This window comes from Sceloporus occidentalis, unplaced genomic scaffold (assembly GCF_023333645.1).
Source record: "Sceloporus occidentalis isolate IW3139 unplaced genomic scaffold, rSceOcc1.0.p SCAF_14, whole genome shotgun sequence".
NCBI lineage: Eukaryota > Metazoa > Chordata > Lepidosauria > Squamata > Phrynosomatidae > Sceloporus > Sceloporus occidentalis.
This window is the reverse complement of record NW_028316994.1, coordinates 11672513-11689674: the sequence shown is the minus strand read 5'-3', so window position 1 is coordinate 11689674 and position 17162 is coordinate 11672513. Positions and strand designations below refer to the sequence as shown.

Below are 17162 nucleotides of genomic sequence, written 5' to 3'. Positions count from 1 at the left end.
CAGTAGATTTTTCCTCTCCATAATATATTGTTTAAATTCTTTATCAACTTAAAGGCTAAATGTTCCTCATATCAAGATATGTGGTAGTCTCTTCTGATTTTAGAGTTGTGTTTTAAGAGTATTTTTATGGAAGGTTTGGATAGTCCTAGAGTCCTGTAGAGAAGGGATGCGGTGAAAATCAAAGTGTTAACTAACTACAGAAGTACATAAAGAAACAACATGTTGTTTGACTTGGTACCATTACAGGTTTCAATGGCAGGAAGAGAGTCAGATTTTGCCAAGATAGAATACATTATTCACTATAAGTTTCAAAGGCTTTCACGGAGCAACATTCAGACAATAAATTTAGTCTGTTTTTCATGAATCCCTAATGCAGAACAGATTGATTGTGAAGAATAATGATTTATTATCTGAAGCACAATTTGGAGAAGGTAGAAAGATCAATCATGGACCCAAATAGCATATCTGCTCACCTTTTTCAGAAATCTATAAGACAGAAAGGCAGTTCATACTTGTTTTTTGGTATGTAACATTATTCTGTTATATAATTCTAGATGGAGTTGACCAATGAGACCACAGTCCAGGAATTCATTTTGCTGGGATTTGGAGGTGGACAACGGAAATATTTTCTGCTCCTTGTTTTTTTCACTGTTCTCTACACGCTCACTTTGGCAGAGAACATTACCATTATCACACTGGTGCTACTAGATGCCCATCTGGCCCACCTTCCCATGTACATCCTGTTGAGCAATTTCTCCTGGCTGGAGATGTGTTATGTGACTGCCACTGTTCCTCGGATGCTTCTTGACCTGGCTTCTCCTCATGGTGTCATCTCCTTCCAGGCTTGCTTCTTTCAGTTCTACATCTTCTTCTCTCTTGGGGCTACTGAATGCTTCTTCCTTTCAGCCATGGCTTTGGATCGATACCTGGCTATCTGCCACCCTCTGCGCTACCCACAAATTATGCCCCAACATTCCTGCTATGTCCTCATCTTTTCCTGTTGGGTCCTTGGCTTTCTCTGGCACCTTGTCCCTGTGGTATTGATCTCTAAGTTGTCCTTCTGTGGCCCTAACATCTTTAACCACTTTGTGTGTGACCCTGGGCCACTTCTATCCGTTGCCTGTCCCCCATTAGGAAATGCTCCTTTTGTCTATCAGGTGTTCATGAACACTTTGATTTTATCCAATGTCTTTTTTGTTGTGGTGTCCTATACTATTGTCATTCTCACTCTGATGAAAAGCTCTTATCAAGGTAATCGTAGGAAGGCCTTCTCTACAGTATCTTTCCATCTAGTGGTTGTGACAATTTTCTATGGCTCTGTAGCAGGAGTTTACTTAATTCCTGGTGGGGAAAATCAATCAGACCTCACAAAGGCAGCAACAGTTTTCTACACAGCCATTACACCTTTTCTTAACCCCTTGATCTACTGTCTGAGAAATGAGCAAGTGAAAGAGGCCCTGGGCAGGTTGCTGAAGAGAACGGAGAAATGGTGGGGCCAAATGCTGAAAATATAAAAAGGACAAAAGGAAGCCAAAGCTGAAAATGGAATACCCAGACAACCAGAGATACAAAACTAATACAACGTAGCCTCTAAAAGTATTGGGCCTACTTACTAGTTGTTTTTGTTGTGTGACTTCAAATTGTTTCCGAACCTAAGGCAAACCTATTACGGAGTTTCCTTGGCGAGATTTGTTCAGAGAAGGTTTGCCATTGCCTTCCTTGAGGCTGAGAGTATGTTCTTGCCCAAGGTCACTCAGTGGGTTTCATGGCCGAGGTGGGATTTTGATCCTGATCTCCAGAGTCATAATACAACAATCAAGCCACTATGCCACGTTATAAAGGTTGAGTATCCCTTGTTCAGAATTCCAAAATCTGAAATATTCATTGTCCTCATGCATGGCTGAGGAAGCCTTTGCTTTCTGATGGTTCAGTGTATATTAACTTCGATCTGTGCACAAAATTATTTTTAAAATATTATGTATGAAATTACCTTCAGGCTATGTATATAAGGTATATATGAAACTGAAATGAATTTCATGTTTAGGCTTGGGTCCCATCTCCAAGATATCTCATTAAGTATATGCAAATATTCCAAATTTTAAAAAAATCTAAAAACATTTCTGATCCCATGCATTTTGGATACGGGAAGCTCAACCTTAGATAAGAGAAAAACTGTCCCTCACAATACAATAGAATGAGATGGAACCGGAGAGATCAAGTCCTGGTGTGGTGTAACAGACTGTTTTACTTTATATCTCAGGTGAGGGCTCATATTTTTCAAAGTTCACTTCAGAAAATTCTTATCACATATGCAAAACTAATATAACAGGACAGAATTAGAATTGCACTGTCCAAAGAACTGAGAGATGTATCACCAGCAAATGTTAATTTTTATTTTATTTTGGGAAATGTTCCAGAATTATTCCCATACCTTCAGTTGGAAAAGAGAGTTTGTTCTGTCACCACAGGATTCTTCCAGCTCATTCTGTTGCAGTGCTGGATCAGCATGGAAGTGCTGAGCAGCAGCACCAACGGCCAGTTATACTGATCTATTTCATGTTGGAAAATATTAGGTTAAAATAAGCTAACCTGGGGAGCTGGTATAAAAAGTTTCTAATCATACTCGCTGACGGAAAATATCCTGGGATGAACAAAACATTGTATGGATCTCCAAAATAATATTGGAAAGGATAGGAACAAAATGTGGGACTTTCTGGTTTTTCTGGATGCTCCTTCCAGTTTCTTTTATCCCTGCTTAGCTGACTGAGACAGCTTTACTGTCTCTAAAGGAGTTCCTACAATAAATCTAATATATTTATAATTTATTTATATTATAATAAAATATAATATAATAATATTTATGTCTTACCTGTCTCTCCCAATGGATAGAGGCAGCCAACAACAACAAATTAACAACATTAGTTAAAACACATTAATGAAAACATGAACAAAGGATAAATAAGACATGCATATTTTAAAACAATTCACATTTAAAATTCAGCGTCTAAATTCACAATTTAAAATTATTTGGATAAGTTGCCAGAAGAGACTGGTCTTCAATGCTGTTTTAAGTTTGGACAGCTGTCAAATCTTTTCTGGACATTCAGGCAGCCTATTCAGCTATTGAATCTCTTCTGGACATTTGGACAGCTGTCAAATCTCTTTACAGCCACTGGTATCATTGTTCCATAATAATAACGGCTAGCTGCTGTATACACATGCTCATGGGCATGGGAAGGATAAATACATTGCTGCACTTAGGAAAGTGTGAGTGCTGGGTGAATTCTAGAACAACAGAATTCTTCCAGGTTCCCCTTTGAAACATGGTATTGCGAGTAGACCCTGAACCAGACAAAGAAGGGACATATTTACAAGAAAATAGTATTGTTGGTCAAGGGAGCTCTCCCAAGAGACACACAAGACACACAGACACACAAGACACACAGACACACAAGAGCTTGTCATTCACAAAAGAGACTCTTTTATTGATTACCACAAAGGTTGTAAAACTTCAGGTTAATATGAGTTCATGGGAATCAGCTTCGTATGAGCAAAACTGTTTGATTGACAATTAACATGGATACAAGCAGCATTCTGGTCAGCAAAAAGGTACAGAGAAACAAGCAAGCATTTTGAAAACAATAAGGATCTATAGAACTAGTCTCTGGGGAAACAGCCAGATAAAGAGCATTTGCAACATTAAGATAGACTGGATTCCTTGCCACAGCTGCCTTCTAACACACTTTTTTTTGCATGAGAAACTGCTGGGGAGAGGGGCAAGGCTGAAAGCTGCAGTACATTTGCTTAATTGATTTTCTCTGTTTCTAACTGTAAAACTCTATAAATTGGATTTAAGCAAAACGTTGTTGTTGTTGTTGTTGTTGTTGTTGTGTGCCTTCAAGTTGTTTCCGATTTATGCAAAGCAACCAGGGGTTAAATCTTAATTTGGTTTCCAGGCTCTCTGTCCGGGGTCCCGATTCTTGGCCATAGACTAACATGGCAGAGAACCAGCTTAAACTCAGTTTTTCCCTATATCCTAAAAGAGCAGATCACTTGAGCTGCAGCTGGCCAGATTTCTGCAAGTTTCTGCTCCCTTTTCTTCAGTCTTCCAGTTTAGTTAGTTGAATACAAAATACTTTTGCAGTTTGAACTCAACTTACAGCAACTGAAATAAGATAAGGACAAAGGGAGAAAGTAGAAAGCAGAGGGAGGAACTAGGACATTTTAAAAGCAGCAGAAAAAAAGGGTCAGCAGAGAATTAAGTTGTCTCTGTCAGATCAGGACAGTGGGAGAGTATGGAAACTATAGGGAAAGCTCACCTCTTTGAGAACCTCAACTGATATCTAGTTAAATTTCTTTGGTTATGTAGTATTTGTCTTTGTTCCTTTCTATAATAAGCTCAGCTATGATTGCATGGAATGCAACTATCATGGAAATCTTGCTGAGACTTTAAAATTGTTGGATGGAATTTTTATTTTCCAGTTCTAAGAAGAATAAAGTTACTTGAAATGAGGTTTGTCCCGTTCCAGGAACATATGTGAGTTATACAAGAGTGGTGCAATTATCTTGCTTTAGATTACTGTACATTCCGTATGACTGCATCTATATTCAGCAGAAAAAAGGAAAACATATGACTGCTAGGCCAATACAGCAAAATATATTTCTCCACTATCAACTCTTTCCCAATCACCCTCCTTTCTTACTAGGCTAAAATTCATTCTTCCTAAGGCTGACCTCTCTAAGCCACTTACACAGCACAGTTCTTCAACTTACAATACATAAATCACTCACTAATTTTTCTTCCACACAATACAACTGACACAAATGCCATATCTGTAGGTGTGTGTATATATACAGTTGGCCCTCCATATGCACAGATTCTTTATCGATGGATTCAACCACCCAAGGCTTAAAAATGCTTTAAACATATATATATTGTCAAAAGCAAAGCTTGATTTTGACAATTTATGTACTCCACTCCATTTTACCTTTTTACTATGCTATTGTATATAATGAGGCTTGAGCATTATATACAATAGCATAGTAAAAAGTGGATATCAAGAGCCTATGTACATGCATATGCAGATGGGCCAAACAAAGCATTAGGTCAATCATGTTGTTCAATATCATCCAACATCAGTGAGAGATTCTGTGCCTTTTGGGGATAAATCAGGGAAGGAAGGCTTTTTAATCTTTATATAAGAAAAAATAAATAAATTAGAAACAAAGAACTCAGGAAAACAACCATTACTCTTGTGAGTTACCCATCTTTCCCCTTGTGACTGGAGGCAACATGTCTCCAAAGAGTTGCTGTTTTGGTGGATTATATTATTCTTGATGGACACTTTCCCAAGGGTCACCAAAGACTTAACAAGAGCATTCTAGCTTCATTCTGCACACAGAAGTACTTCTCCCCGCACCTTACACAGCCTGTTGATGTGATACCTGAGCACCAATACAAGATATGGAGAAAAACATTTCCCCAAAATGCTTAACTGATGGAAATTTTGTGATGAGCCATTGGCTAGATCTTTCTCAACGCTTTGCCTCCTAAAGTGATGCAAGAACAGCAATTGTTACCAAGCAAAAGAAAAGAAGGGTGAGAACTTCGGTAAGATACAGTCTATCTGAATGGCAGGTGCTTGCAGACAAGACTTTCAATTAGCAGTTTGTTGTCGTTGTTGTTATGTGCTGTCAAGTCAGATTTAACTTATGGCAACCCTATGAATAAGAGGCTTCCAAAAGACTGTTATTAACAGCCAGTTGAGGTCTTACAAATGCAGGAAACAATGCCCCACATGCTGTGTAATGTCCAATAACTTTTATTTTTTTAAAAAGCCCAACGCGTTTTGGCCTTGTCACCAATTGGCCTTCTTCAGGGGCTAATATCAGAAATTTCTGAAGTTGCAGTTCGCACTCTCAACCAAAGTGGATCCTCTGAATATTACAAGGAAGGAGTATTAGAAGGTTCACTTTGATTGAGAGTACGGAGTGCAACTCCAGTAATTGTTACTGGCAAATGTTATTGAATGATCACACAGTACATGGGACATCGTCTCCATTCATTCTTCTACTGTGAATACGTGCTTTCCAGTTTTTCGTTCTGTTCCTTACAGATGCAGGACCATCGCTTCCTTGATCAAGCTAGTCCATCTGTAATGTGGTCTTCCTTCTTTCCTACTCATGAAGTCATACCTTTTAATGGTGATCCAGATGACATTGGGCAGTGCTAGTGGAGGCTTTTATCACACTATTCCCCTGTTTCAATTATGTAATTTTGCAGAGGTTCAGACAACATCAGCCTCTATTCATAAGCCATCCTTTTTCCCCCATCCCTTTTTTCTTGCCGTTGACAGACAATGGAAGGATTGCATCAAAATTACTAGTTTGAAGACTCTTTCATTTGGAGTTCCCTCTTGAGTCCCAGCTGCCCTGTGTCCTAGCTTTTGGGGAAACTGAGAAAGAAAGAAGGGGAGAAACTATTGGAAACTTCCTATCTTTACCTATTACTGTTTCTGCTCATTATTATTATTATTATTATTACCAGAAAAGCACCATTAAGGAAGGGAAAATGGAATCTCTCCACAATGCCATTCAATTGGTCATACTTTAGGAGCCCTCCATCCGCACATATCCTGGAAGTTGGTGTTCAAGAGAGTTTGGGTTCCTTGAAGAAAAGGTTGGCAGAACATGATGAAGTTATCAAGGATGAGGAAAGATAGAAAGAGAAAGAACATGGAATGGTGTTAAGAAGCAAGTGTGATCCTTAGCTGCTTCCTTCATCTGGAATTAAAGTCCTCATCACAAACTGTCCTCTGTGCATTGCATGAAGTCCCACCAAAACAATGCTACTTCTGATTGTCTGTCTTCCATGTAATTTCACCAAAAGTTGGAAGGAAGAAGTGATTTAGCGTCATGTTGTTAAGTACAGTGGACCCTTGCTATACGCTGTGGTTTGGTTCCAAGATCCCCCGTGTATAACAAAATCCGTGTATGCTCAAGTCCCATTAAATATAATGACATAGCAAAATGGTGTCCCTTATAAAAAATGGAAAATCAAGGTAAATTTATACTTTTTTGGAACATTTTCAAACTGTGTATGCTTGAATCCGTGTATAAAAAATCCGTGTATAATAATAATAATAATAATTTGTTTTATTTATATACTGCTATTCCAAAGATCATAGCGGTGAACAGCAAGTAAGCTAATTAGCAAGTAAGCTAATTTGCCCCCAACAGTCTGGGTACTCATTTTAGTGACCTCGGAAGGATGCAAGCCTGAGTCGAGCTTGGGCCCTTTTGCTGGTCTTGAACTCGCAACCTTGTGGTTTTGAGTGAATGGCTGCAGTACAGGCATTTAACCACTGCGCCACCAGGGCCGACTGTATAGCCAGATCTTCCCTGAACCTTTTACGAGACACACATGACAAGATTGCTTAGGTATTGATTTTCAGTGGAAGAAGATCAACAGACAGTAGCTGTTTGTTTTTGGTAGGTGGTTATAACTGTATTTCAAGTCAGATGGAACTGGCCAATAGAACCACAGTTGAGGAATTCATTTTGCTGGGATTTGGGGGTGGACATCAGAAACGATTTCTGCTCTTTAGCCTTTTCACCATTCTCTACATGCTCACTATAGCAGAAAATGTCACCATTATCACACTGGTGCTTCTAGACACACGCTTGTCCCGGCTTCCCATGTACATCCTGCTAAGCAATTTCTCCTGGCTGGAGATGTGCTATGTGACGGCCACCGTGCCTCGGATGCTGTTTGACCTTGCGTCACCTGATGGGACCATCTCTTTCCAGGCCTGCTTCTTTCAGTTCTATGTCTTCTTCTCCCTTGGAAGCACAGAATGCTTCTTCCTCTCTACCATGGCTTTGGATCGGTACCTGGCCATCTGTCACCCACTACATTACCTACAAGTCATGTCCCCCAGTTCCTGCTATGCTCTGATGAGTGCTTCATGGATCCTTGGCTTTCTGTGGCACATTATCCCTGTGACTCTGATCTCCAGGTTGTCCTTCTGTGCCTCAAATGTCATTGAACATTTACTGTGTGACCCTGGGCCAATTTTGTCCTTGGCCTGCCAACCATTAGGAAATGCCCCCTTTTTTTGTCAGATGGCTATGAATTCTGTGATTTTAGGTAACTTCATCTTTGTTGTATTATCCTATGCTATTGTAATTGTCACCCTGATTAAAACCTCCAGCCAAGGCAATCGCAGGAAGGCCTTCTCCACTGTCTCCTTCCAGCTTATGGTAGTGACACTCTTCTATGGTTCAGTGGCTGGTGTTTACTTAATTCCAGGGAGAGAAAGTCAGTCAGATCTCACTAAAGCATTAACAGTTTTCTATACAGCCATCACACCCCTTCTCAACCCCCTGATCTACTGTCTAAGGAATGAGCAGGTGAAAGAGGCCCTGGGCAGGTTGCTAAGAAGAAGGGTATGAATAACAGAAAGAAAGGAAACATTTTAAGATGTTAGGAAGAAAGGATAAAGCAAGTATAAGACACCTGGGATGTATCAAGAGTACACAGTTATGGCCATTAGATACCATTTCAACTGTCATGGTTCCATCCTACAGAATCGTGACATTGGCAAGGTCCTTAGAATACTCTTGCACAGCATTCTTAGGAGCTCTTATAAACTATAAGCACTAAAGTTCTGACTCAGCAAACTACAGTTACCAGGATTCTGAAGGTTTAAGACATGGCAATTAAAGTGGCACCAAGCTTCTACAAGGGTGTTTGGTGTGCCTTCATTTCCGTCCTAATTTATGGCAACCCTAAGGTGAACCTATTTTGGGGTTTTCTTGGCAAGATTTATCCGAAGGTTTGCCATTGCCTTCCTTGGAAGCTGAGAGAGTGTGACTTACCCAAAGTCATCTTGTGAGTCTCCGTGGCCAATCAGGGATTCAAACACTGGTCTCTTGGAGTCCTAGTCCAACACAAACCACTATACTACACTATAGCTCTCTCTGTAACACTGTGGTGTGGTTGAATTCCCATTCCAAACCAATCTAAAAATGCATTTGCAATACAGACAATAGGGACTATAAATCATGTATATGTATAGATAAAAATCATGTAGAAGCTCAGAACAGAGAAGAGTTTACAAGTTTTTTGTCAACTGCATTTGCATTTGTATAATGAATTGTGTAATAAAACACAAGTTGTACCACAAACCTTTCTGCCAGAGCTTATCTACACATTTGAAAAATGGCTGTTTTGGAAGTACTTTGTTCCTGTGTGTACAATGTAATTCAGTGTTAATATTTGTTACCATGTTTGAGAAATATGTATTGCATTGCCCATTGCTTTTCTATTATTTCTGTAACTTTTTTAAAATCTATATATACAAATTTAAAATTGATAAGAGAATGGCTTACAATTTTTTAAAAATGTGTAAAAATGCTGAAATGTCCTTTTAAAGTAGTGTTCTAGTAAAATTAGAAAATCTTACTAAAAAATATAACAACTTGCAAGTCAGGGGTCTTCCTTCCAGCTTTCTCTTAATATAGGACTATGGATTTTGTCAGGTTTCCCCAGTTGTTTCATTCTTTTGGGAAGCTATTTGTAACAAACTCTTGGATCAGCACTAGAGTTCTTCCAAAGTTTTTTTAAAAAACTGGGACATATTTACTGAGGTGCCTTTATAGTTTGAAGGGCAGATTTCCTCCTCTTTGATTTCTTTTTTAATTCTTAGTGTCATTGTGATATAGAGGCCAGTGTGGTGTAGCATTTTGCGCATTGAACTATGACTCTGGAGACCAGGGTTTGCATCATGTATTTTGTGCATTTTGTTGTCCCCATAAAAGTATCACAGTATTGTGGGTTTTGGATGTTATTGTGTTATGATATAATGAGGAAGTTTCATTTCACTGATCCATTGGTGGACTTGTTAACTGCTTTGTAGTCATAGAACATATTCCTCCTGCCACCACACAAGCGCTAGCAGATATTGTCTCTGCTTTAGCACACCCTGCAGCTCCTCTTAGTGCAGGCACAGCAAAAGTCATGATTAAAATCCAAGACTGGATTCTTCATCTCACTTTGGAGACAGGGCTCTCCTGGGATTTCACCCTGTGGAACCAAGATATCAGTCTTTCACTGGCCAGCAGCCCTTCAGAATGAAGGAGGTGGTTGTGCTCGCAGAGGAGAAGTAAGAAACAGGTATGTTTGCAATGATTTGTGGTACTGTTGCTTTGTCCCTGCTTTCTCCCATCCAAAATGATTCTAATCAGTGTGCCTCGCTTTCCTTTCTAGGAACAGGAATGGAACTTAGGATGCCTGATAATGCTCCTAGGTAAGCCCAGATCTTAGGACAATTTTATTTTGTGGGACCACAAACCCCAATATCCCCTCCCTAGGTCATGATGTCTGGGCAATTCTGGGGGTTGTAGTTCCAGAAAATAACTTTTGTAAGATCTTGGCAATCAAGGTAGCACCAGGTCTAACGGTTTTAAGTTACAGAAGAGTATATTTTCATTTAAAATTAGAAGGAACTTATTGATGGCCAAGAATGATTCGGCAATAGGAGCAGTTACCTAGAGAGGTGGTTGGGTCTCCTTCTCTTGGACATCTTCAGAAAGGCTGGTGCTGTTGTTGAGGTTCCTTCATTGAGTAAGGGGTTGATGGGCTATGGGACCCCTTCCAACTCTCTATCATTCCACAATTCTGTCTCTCTAATGTATTAAAATATGTGATGTGGAAGGATAGCAACACCCCCCCCCCCCAGTGTGATAGGGACCAGTCTACTTTCGTGCTATTGTCTGTGGCTAATTCTTTCTTGAAACCTAGCCATAGACTGACAGCCAACAGCCCCCAGACTGGCCCTGATCCTCAAACCAACCCTGATCTGCACTAAACTAGATCACTTTCCCCACTCCATCCATCCTATTTTGCTTTTTGTCACAAATGGAAATAAAAAGACAGTTCTGAGAACAAGGATTCAGCCCATGTTAGGTGGGGGTTACTCTCCCTCTGAAAATGCAGATTTGCCGTTTGGATTCAGCTCTGAGCTGGGAGGCCCATGTTTCAGCAGTGTCCAGGAGTGTATTTGTACAAATTAAAGCTAGTGGGCCAACTGCACCCATTCCTGGAGAAGGCAGATCTGGCTACAATGCTACATCCCATTTGGATTACTAGAATGCACTCTGTATGGGACTGTCTTTGAAAAGTGCTCAGAAATTTCAGCTGACCTAAAGAACCGCAGATGAATTGTTAACTGGGGCTAGCTAAAGGGAACACATAGCTCTCTTGTTGCAACAGCTCCACTGGCTGCCAGTCTGTTCCCAGGCACAATTCAAAGTGCTGGTTTTGACCTATAAAGCCCTACATGGCTTGAGTCCAGGTTATCTAGACAACTGTATCTCCCATTAAAACTCTAAGATGGTCTGGAAAGGCACTTCTCTCTATCCCACTACCTTCTCAGACTTGTTTGTTGGGAAGAAAAGAGAGGGCCTTCTTGGTGGCTGCCCCTAGACCTTGGAACTGCTTCCCTAAAGAAGCCAAGATAGCCCTGTCCTTGCTTTCTTTCTGTCAGCAATTCAAAACATTTGTATGCCTTCAGGTTTTTAGAGACTGACTGGGGTGGGGTTGTAATGCTCTGCAGTGTTGCTTTAAAGGTTTATAAATAGTTTTTTCATGAATGTTAATATTTTTAATATTTAACATTGCAATGCTATAAATCATATCATTGCTTTTTAAATAACTCTTATATTTATACTTCTGTTAATTACTTTGAAAGCTTTTAATTTATATTGTTCTAAAATATGTTGTTGGCTGCCTTGAGTCCCATTATTGGAAAATAAATAAATAAATAATGGAGTAACGGTTACATGCCTATAATTTGTCACCTTTATTATAGTGCTGAAGACAGGGGAGAAAAAAGGAAGGCGGGTTTCTAAAGCCTTACTGGAACATGTTCATGTCTACTTAAAACTCAATGTATATTGAATATAACAGTGGAACGCGTAATTATTTGTTTCTTGCTTTAAGTATATAGACTTTTACATGCTTGTAATTCAGTCCAATGAAAATTAAGTCACATGCACCCCTTCCTCATTTCCCTGTGCACTAGACTGGAATGTAAGAAGTTAATATGACAGATGTCATCCATGAATGTGTCCGAACATGTGGTAAGGCATTTTATTAAACTCTTCTTTGCATATTATTGCTTTTCAGTCTCACTTATAAATCTAAAGCAAAATAGGCTTGAATGCAGTTATGCACTATGCTAGTGGCTGTTGTTTTTCCACTTACCCAGTAGCAATGCAGGAAAACATGTATAATGTACTGGTTCCAAACAAACTATTTCTCCAGTGCCTACCTTCTTAAACAGCCACAGTGCCCATGGCTATTTCCTTTTGTCCATCATTTATGCCAATTTTGTGTAGTGACCTGAATGTTGGACTCTGGAACACCACAGTTCAAATCCTTGCTCAGTCATGGAAACTCACTGGGTGAACATCACAAATCACACACTCTCTCAGCCTCTGAATACATCCAAGAAAACCCTGTGTTAGGCTTTCCATAAATCAGAGTTGATTTGAATGCATGTGTCAGCAGCAAAAGTGCTCCAGCAATGTTCCAGCCTATGTCCACAGTACATTCAAATGCTGCATGTAAAAACCTATCATCAACTATAGGCACATTAGCAGCACTTGAAAAAGTTATGTTTGATGGACTATAACACCTCGAGACGCCTAGGCAGTTTTGGTAGTTTTCGTCCACCTAAAGTAACTTTTCCAAGCTTTACTGCTTGTGCCTCTTCCTGAAGAAACTGATAGAATTGTAGTAAGAATTAAGAAATGAATGTTGAGCCTTTTGGAGAAGCTATCAATAAGTGTGGGGGTGGATGGGGGTATCCGCACATGCATGTGTGTGGTCAAGTTGTCCTTTGACTTATGGTGACCCCATGAATTTCAAAGGCTTTTCTTAGGCAAGGAATACTCAGAAGTGGTTTGCCATCACCATCCTCTGAAATACAGCATACAGCACCTGGTATTCCTTGGCAATCTAACATCTAAGTACTAACCAGCCTGATCCTACTTACTTTCCAAGATCAGATGGGATCTGGTATATTCAGGGTATTTAGGATCTGCCAATAAATACACTAGGGTTAACTATGGTAGAGCAATCCCAAAAATCTTTATAAATGTGGGACTACATTTCACTGTTTAAGAAGCAGAACGGGGAGAACCAGTGCGGTCGGAAGTGAGACTGGGGAAATCCAGTTTCAAGTCTTTGTGTAGCCACAGAGTTTATGCAGAATCCTCAAGCTGATACCCTTCAGAAGTATTGGACTATAGTTCCAATTAACTCTAGGTAGCATGACCAATCTTACAACACTCTTGGAGGATATTATGGTGCGGAGGTCTGGGTGGCCCTTGGCTAAAACATCTCTACTGGGTTGTGAAAATCAAAGAAATAAAAGGGGCCTAGTGTAACCCCTTGAGGCTTGTATTAAACAAAGAATGTAAATTTTGGTGAAGATGTTGAAAACACACATTGGGAAGTGGCTACCCACATATGGAGGGGAAGGAGTGCTTGATAAACAGAACTTTATAATGCAATAACAAAAAATGTCTTCTGCATTCTTCAGATGCTCAGAATAAAAATGTCCTGCTTCCAAAGTGGTAGAACACTCTATTGTCAACATTCTTAAGTGGATGATGGTATTATGTATCATCTTCCAAGCTGAGACCATAACACTATCATCTCTTTTAAAAGGTTGAGGTCTTAAGGTGTTAAGTCTATTGATCCAGAAATTCTCCCTTCTATCCAAAATACACTAAAGAGTTGAAAACACAATTCCAAGCATACTCAGATCAGGATGTGATATTCCAAATTAAAGCAAACATGTCAGACAAACTAGCTTCTGTTTTGTTTCTGGGGGGGGGGGGGCTTTTAACCTATCTATCCACCTAACAATAAAAATTTGCATGTCTTTGGCAAGTTAAAAATTAAAATATTTTCACTATTTCTTTGAGCTTCCATATCAAACTTGGTTGCTTATATAAAGTGCATCTATCCTATCAGCTTGCTTTTAAAATACATATTTATGCAGTATCCACTAATATACTACATCCTCTTAGAATTATTTTATGACAAACCATCTGAGAGGCCTTTTTGGGGCCAAAAAATGGCATACGTGGGGGGGGGGGGGGGGTTAAGCATGAAAGCAAAACAGATTGTTTTTTTTACAATTTTAATTGTCATTTTTGACTTATGGTAACCCTAAGGCAAACCTATCATGAAGGTTTTTTAGCAAGATTTGTTCAGGGGGGCTTTAGCCTTTGCCTTCCGAAGGCTGAGTATGTGGCTTGCCAAGGTCACCAGTGGGTTTTCTAGCAGGGATTTGAACCCTGGTCTCTAGAGTCGTAATCCAACACTCAAACCACTACACCACACTGGCTCCTTGTCATCACCTTGGTAGGAAGTAAAATTATGTGGCTGCTTGTTCTTGCACTTGAAAATAAGACAAGTAACACCCCTTCTGCAGCTTGATCTTCAGTTCAGAAAAAACAAAGTGTTAAAGGTAGTGGATCAAAGCCAAGAATAAAAGCTTCCTTATACAGTATGTATATTTGGAATTGAAAGAAAGCAGAAGAATACATGACTTCCAAAGTCTGGAAAAGTTTGCTTTCTGAATTACAGTGCCCGTAACCCTCTACCACCCTTGACACTGCTACACTGGCTGCAGGAGTCTGGGAATAATAATTAAAACCGTAACTTCTCCAAGCTCCAGAAGCTTCTAGGCAAGCTAAAACTATAGTCTGGTCCATTTCAAAGCCTGACCCTTTCTCCCTCTGTGATTTTGCAAAATAGTGGGACCTTCTCCATTCCGACCAGGAAAACGAAACCAGCTTGGTGACTGGGTTTGTCCTCTTGGGCTTCCCATCCCTCTCACGCCTATTCCATCTGTTGCTTTGCTCTCTTCTGTCTACTTGCTATGCCTTCACCTTGATGGGCAACCTGTGCATCATGTCGGCCGTCCTCTGGGACTCTCGCCTCAGCCGCCTCCCCATGTACATCCTCTTGGGCAACTTCTCTGGGCTGGAGATCTGCTACGTAACCACCACCATGCCCCGGATGTTGTCAGATCTGGCATCCCCACAGCCGAGCGTCATCTCCTTCCAGGGCTGCTTCCTCCAGTTCTACTTCTTCTTCTCTATGGGGACCACCGAGAGCTTCCTTCTTGCTACCATGGCCTTGGATCGCTACTTGGCCATCTCCCACCCACTGCGTTACCCAATCCTCATGTCACCACGGTTTTGTTTTACCCTGGCAGCCTGCTGCTGGGTCTCTGGTTTCCTGTGGTTCCTGGTCCCCATTGTGTTGATTTCCCAGCTCCATTTTTGTGGTTCCAATGTCCTCGACCATTTTATCTGCGACCCAGGCCCGCTGCTGGCCTCCTCCTGCTCTCCAGCCCATCGCATAGAGCTGGCCTTCTACAGCCTCAGCTCCATTGCGATCTTTGGCCCATTCCTCTTCATTGTGGGCTCCTATGCAGCAGTCCTGAGGGCAGTGATGAAACTGTCTTCCACCGCAAGGAGGAAGAAGGCCTTTTCTACCTGCACCTCCCATCTGGCCGTGGTGAGCCTTTTTTATGGATCCATCATGGTCACGTACGTCGTCCCCGAAGCTTCTGGAGGCAGCAACAAAGTGGTGACTCTCTTCTATTCTGTTGTGACCCCTTTGCTCAACCCACTGATCTACAGTCTGAGGAACAAGGAGATGAAGGATGCCCTAAAGAGGACAATATTGGGGGGACGTTAGATGCACTGATCCGGGGATGGTTGGTTTGGACCTTGGCCAGGAAATCAGGGCCTGTCTCCCTGTAGTACTTATCACTTTGGACTAAAGGATTCCTCCCCACCAACTATATTATTAATTTATATTATATTCCCAGGAATGAAAATAACACAATTATGATTTACGTTATTGTCAAAACATAGGTTAGAAAAGTTAGTCTGGGACTATAGCTCCCAGAAACCTCCAGCATGGGCCCATGGCTAGGGGATACTGGGAGCTGTAGTCCCACACTGAATTCTTCCAGGCTCTGGTTTAAAAACATATGGGTTTTGATTTACGTCAGGGTTGCATTCCTGGACTCACTGTGTAAACTGGGTCTGGTGTAAATGGGGTGACTCAGTTTCATATTTAAGAATTTCATACTAAATGTAACTCAGGTTATATTTAGTATGAAATATGTAACCCTGCTAATGCAAATGAAAATTTAGTTCCTTGTTCCTGTATTGTTAGGGGGAAACTTCTGTGGTTGGGAAAGTGTGATTAAGAGTCCTTTGTATGCTTCACACAGAATATGGCACACAGTTTAGAAAAGTTACTTTTTGGGCTGCAACACTCAGAATACCTTGGCCAGCCTGGTCACAAGTACTGGGGGTTTCGTAGTCCAACAAAGCGACTTTTCCATACTCAGGGTTCAGGTCAGGTTCTGCTGGCCCTTTCCTTCATGGCATTGCACACGTTACACAGTTTTCAGAAAAGTTAGATCAGGAAGAAAAAAAATCAACTTCACAAAAAAAAATCTCTCCCAACACAATTAGCTGGTGCCCACATTTGAACTTTTCTCCTTGGGCTCTCCTGCGAGAGCCAATTAAGATGACAAGCCATGTGGAGCAGCAGATCCACCCCACAGTGCCAAAGCTCAGCCATTAAGCAGTCAATCCTTACCATCGTAAATTGAAACAGGTCATAGAAAGGTTACTTTACTCTTCACAGAGCACAATTCATGCATTGGTAAACTGTGTAGGCAAAAACCTGTGCATCAGAAGGTAGATGTTGGACTCAATTTGGCTCACATGTACAAAGTTATCTCATTCTTACATCTGCATCATCAGATGAGATGACAGTACACTCTACACCCACCTGTTTGATTCTGCAGAAAACATAGACAAATATAGTTCTGATGGAAGATATAGATTAAGACAATTAATGTATGGCACTGGTGGGGAAAGAGATTATTAGAGTTACAAGCAAGATAGAGGGAGTGGTAAATTATTTCCTTGAAGAAAACGATTCAAAGTGAAAAGGTTAATCCCTTGTTTTTAAACCATCATGCGCACAATTCAACACATCCTCATCAGATGCATTAAAAAGTGAAGTTTGAACTCAAAAGTATAAATATCCT

The 17162-nt window shown here is 40.5% G+C and overlaps 3 protein-coding genes across 3 annotated transcripts; all 3 read left to right on the top strand.

The window, feature by feature from the left end:
• Nucleotides 1-542: 542 nt before the first annotated feature.
• Nucleotides 543-1514, top strand: LOC149303959 (olfactory receptor 11G2-like). The gene has a single exon (XM_089480885.1). It carries the CDS (start codon nucleotides 555-557, stop codon nucleotides 1512-1514), a length of 960 nt encoding a protein of 319 aa, XP_089337011.1. The 5' UTR covers nucleotides 543-554.
• Nucleotides 1515-7521: 6007 nt separating this feature from the next.
• LOC149303958 (olfactory receptor 11H6-like) lies at nucleotides 7522-8454 on the top strand. The gene has a single exon (XM_089480759.1). The coding sequence runs from the start codon at nucleotides 7522-7524 to the stop codon at nucleotides 8452-8454; it is 933 nt and encodes a 310-aa protein (XP_089336885.1).
• A 6406-nt stretch (nucleotides 8455-14860) lies between these two features.
• On the top strand, nucleotides 14861-15787 carry LOC149303957 (olfactory receptor 11G2-like). Its single transcript, XM_089480883.1, has one exon. The coding sequence runs from the start codon at nucleotides 14975-14977 to the stop codon at nucleotides 15785-15787; it is 813 nt and encodes a 270-aa protein (XP_089337009.1). The 5' UTR covers nucleotides 14861-14974.
• The last annotated feature ends 1375 nt before the right edge of the window (nucleotides 15788-17162 follow it).